We start from the raw sequence: 3579 nt of genomic DNA, 5'->3' as shown, positions 1-3579 counted from the left end.
AAAAAAAAAAAATTAAACCATTAGGTTTTAAAGATTCGAATGCATGTGAAAGGTGTCTGAATGTACCACAAGGAACTGAGGTCGATCCAGGTTTCAGAGGGTTAATTATTATTTAGCTCAGTTTAAAAGATGATGTGGTCTTTTTGTTACTGCATATCACTTAAATAGCATTGAAGGTGGAATAAAACAAAGTGCTGAGACAAAGTAAAACAAACCTCTGAATCTTTTTTCGTATTGCAGGGGAGCAGCAGTTCCTCAGCTACAGAGTACACTGTGCGAGTACCCAAGTGAGTAATATTCACTGACAAGTAAATGTCCAGAGAACAAGCCCTGTGTATCAAAAAGTCAATGATTTTTTTTTTTTTTGCATTTATGTGTGTCTTTCCCATAGAAATACCAGCAAGAAGTATAACATCATGGCTTTCAATGCTGGGGACAGAGTCAACTGTTCAACCTGGACACAGGTAGGCTTCATGTCAGTATGTCCACTCATGACTGGTAGTTTTTACTGCTCTCCTTGTTCAGTTGGGCACAGAGTGAGAGAGAAATGAATTAATTAATGTTTATTTGAAAGAGACACATTATATTATTGAAAATAAATATAAAATACAAATTTAAATTGCCAGAATAAGCAGGACTGTTAATTTACATCCGTAGTCCCTTGGCAGGTAACAGACAATAGAAACATAAAGAAAAAGGATTTTCATATTCAATTCATATAGGGAACAAAAGTGCAGTAACAGTAGCAATGTAAACTTTATGGCATGAAGTGCATGGTAGTTTGTACCCTAAAAAGGACTTCCAGAAAATCTGACGTTGTCTTAACATCCTCCTCCCTCTTCATTCCCAGGCTCGTATGGAAAGAGACATGAGTGCTCGGCGGATATATGGGGAGGAAGAGACAGCTGAAGGAGCAGCTGGCAGTGAGTTTGGCAAAAAGCAGCGTGAGGAAGCGCGGCGGAAGAAGTTTGGTATTGTGACACGTGAGTTCAAAGTGGAGGACCAGCCCTGGATTCTCAAGGTCAATGGCAAAGCCGGCAAGAGGTGGGTAGAAATTTTTATCCCCTGATGCACTCTCATTTTCAGCAACATACTCTGGAGGGAACACACATATGTATGATGTAACTGCAACTGACTGACTTATTTATCCAAATGTCTCAACCATCTACTTGGAATCTGTCAAGGTTTTTAAGGAGAAAAGCTCATGTAAATTATGTTCTTTGTAGGGGTCGACCGATATTGATTTTTCAGGACCGATTTGTACTGATTATTAGTACTTGATGAGACCGGTTACCCTTTTTTGGAATCAGTATGCATTCACAATATTTCTGTCGAAATTTAAATTTGGAATATGACAAGCTCCCACATAAAACTTTGTTTAAATGCCTCTAGCAAATGATTAATAAAAACTGAAACTTTCAAAATCCTATTCAGCAAGTTCCCTGCAACCTTTTTTTAATAAAGTTCAGTGAAAATTTTATATTAAAAAAAATGAATGAATAAAAATATTTCCCTGAGGTTTTTCAAAGTAGAAGTTCCTCCCATGCTGACACGTTCTTTGCATGTATTGCAAACTGCTTTCCCTAGTGATGGTTGAGTGTGATACACAGACTTTTTCATTTATCAATTTTATTGGCAATCATTAAAATAAAATGCTGATACAGATAGTCGGCAAAAGGCCGAATATCAGCCTGTTAATCGGCCAGGCCTGATAATCTGTTGACCCCTAGTTCTTTGTACATGTTAAAGTTAGTTCATGATACCCATACACGCTGGGAACTGTTTTCAGTCATCGTCACAGCTATTCTCTCCCTCTGCACAGGTTCAAGGGTCTAAAGAAAGGCGGTGTCACGGAAAATGCCTCCTACTACATCTTTACACAGTGTCCTGACGGAGCTTTTGAGGCTTTCCCTGTCCACGGCTGGTACAACTTCACACCGCAGGCCAAGCACCGAACTCTCACAGCTGAGGAGGCTGAGGAGGAGTGGGGCAGGTGAGAGAAAGGAGCGATGTTTGTTTGTAGTAAAGAAAAAAAAAAGTAGTTTACTCAGCTGGTGCATGTGTGTCAGACACATTGTTTGAGCTAAGTCCTTGAAGTGTGTGAATTCTGAGAAGAAGAAAAAATCAAGTACTGGAATACCCTGAACATAGCACCCTTTATAATAAAGTGCTTAAAAAGTCCTTGAAATTCCAATGGACCACATAAGACTCTTGTATTTTAACCAAAGTTGTGGTTTTTTTTAAAATCACAAATTGGTCAAATTTTTCTTTTTCTTTTTTTTTTTTAACTCTGACGTGTCTCCATCTCAACAGCAGTGTGCTCTCCCTCTCCTTTCTTTCATACCTTAACGATTTTATGATGTCCCACCCCTATTTTTTTATTTTTTTTAACTTTACTCCAGCGTCAACGAAGCCAGTAGACCTATGCTGACATGGAAAAACTTAACATGACTAATCCTAATAAGTCAGCTTGTCACCTTTATTTGTTTTTCTCTTTCTTTTTAGCGATAAGAAACCTTTCCCTGAGAAGAGAGACATAGATCACATAGTTTAAGCTTAATTCAAAAAATATATATTTGAAAATTAATCAGTTGCTTTTAATGACAATCAAAAAAGAGTACTTGAAAGTACTTGAATTTCATTTTTACAGTCTGTATGAACACTGCAAACACTTACGTAACATTCTGCTCGTTTTACAGAAGGAACAAGGTGGTGAATCACTTCAGCATCATGCTGCAGAGACGTCTACGGGAGCAGGAGCGTGGAGAGGATGAAGAGGATGAGAACGAGAAGTCGGGGAAGAAGAAAAAGAAGGGGGGTGGGAGAGGTGGAGACCTACGCATTCATGACCTGGAAGACGACCTGGAGATGAGCAGTGATGACAGTGACAGCAGTATGGGGGAAGGTAAAGAGACTTCATTTGGAGGAGTGTTAGGTGGAAAAAGGGATATTCAGGCACTGGTTAGATGGAGTTCACCTACACATATGACCCACATTGTTTTGATGCAAAGCTGGTTGAAAACTGGCGAAATATCCCTTTAAAGAGGATTTGTATCATTCAGTGCTGTTTTATTCTGCCATTCAAATCTGCATTTTCCTGTCATGTTTGTTTTTCCCTAACCTTTCTCTTCATTGGACAGATGGAGAAAGCAAGTCAAAAGTGAAGAAAGAGACGGCAAAAGCAAAAGGAAAGAAGAAGAAGAAAAAGAGCAACGACAAAGAGGCATTGGAGGACAGCGATGACGGGGACTACGAGGGTCTAGAGGTGGATTACATGTCAGATGAAAGCAGGTCGGATCCATCGCGTTGTTGCACTCAAAGACTCCACCTTGATGGACACTATTTAAATGTTTTCATTAGTTACGTTTCGTCTTTCACTAGTATGTAATTCTGTTTTTCCAAAAGCAGCTCGGACGAAGAACCGGAGAAGGGAAAGCCCAGCAAAGGAGAGGACCTCCCGAAAGGTGAGACTGTCTGCAGCTGAACATTATTGATCGACAAATATAGAAAACGACACTGGTGACATTTTGCATGCAAGCAGGATCACTGGGCTAGAAGCTTGGCCTGTATACTTGTTGT

The 3579-nt window shown here is 39.5% G+C and overlaps 1 protein-coding gene across 1 annotated transcript; it reads left to right on the top strand.

The window, feature by feature from the left end:
* Window positions 1–238: 238 nt before the first annotated feature.
* LOC121965151 (general transcription factor IIF subunit 1-like) lies at window positions 239–3464 on the top strand (the record flags this gene model as incomplete). The annotated part of the gene is made up of 7 exons (XM_042515310.1): window positions 239–287; window positions 392–464; window positions 851–1044; window positions 1823–1993; window positions 2700–2905; window positions 3141–3291; window positions 3409–3464. Coding segments are annotated over exons 2-7 (826 nt in total), but the record flags the coding sequence as incomplete, so codon positions are not given.
* Window positions 3465–3579: the final 115 nt, after the last annotated feature.

This window comes from Plectropomus leopardus, unplaced genomic scaffold, assembly GCF_008729295.1.
Source record: "Plectropomus leopardus isolate mb unplaced genomic scaffold, YSFRI_Pleo_2.0 unplaced_scaffold18809, whole genome shotgun sequence".
NCBI classification, from domain to species: Eukaryota; Metazoa; Chordata; class Actinopteri; order Perciformes; family Serranidae; genus Plectropomus; species Plectropomus leopardus.
Note: the sequence above shows the minus strand (reverse complement) of the source record. Positions and strands in the feature narration are given on the sequence as shown.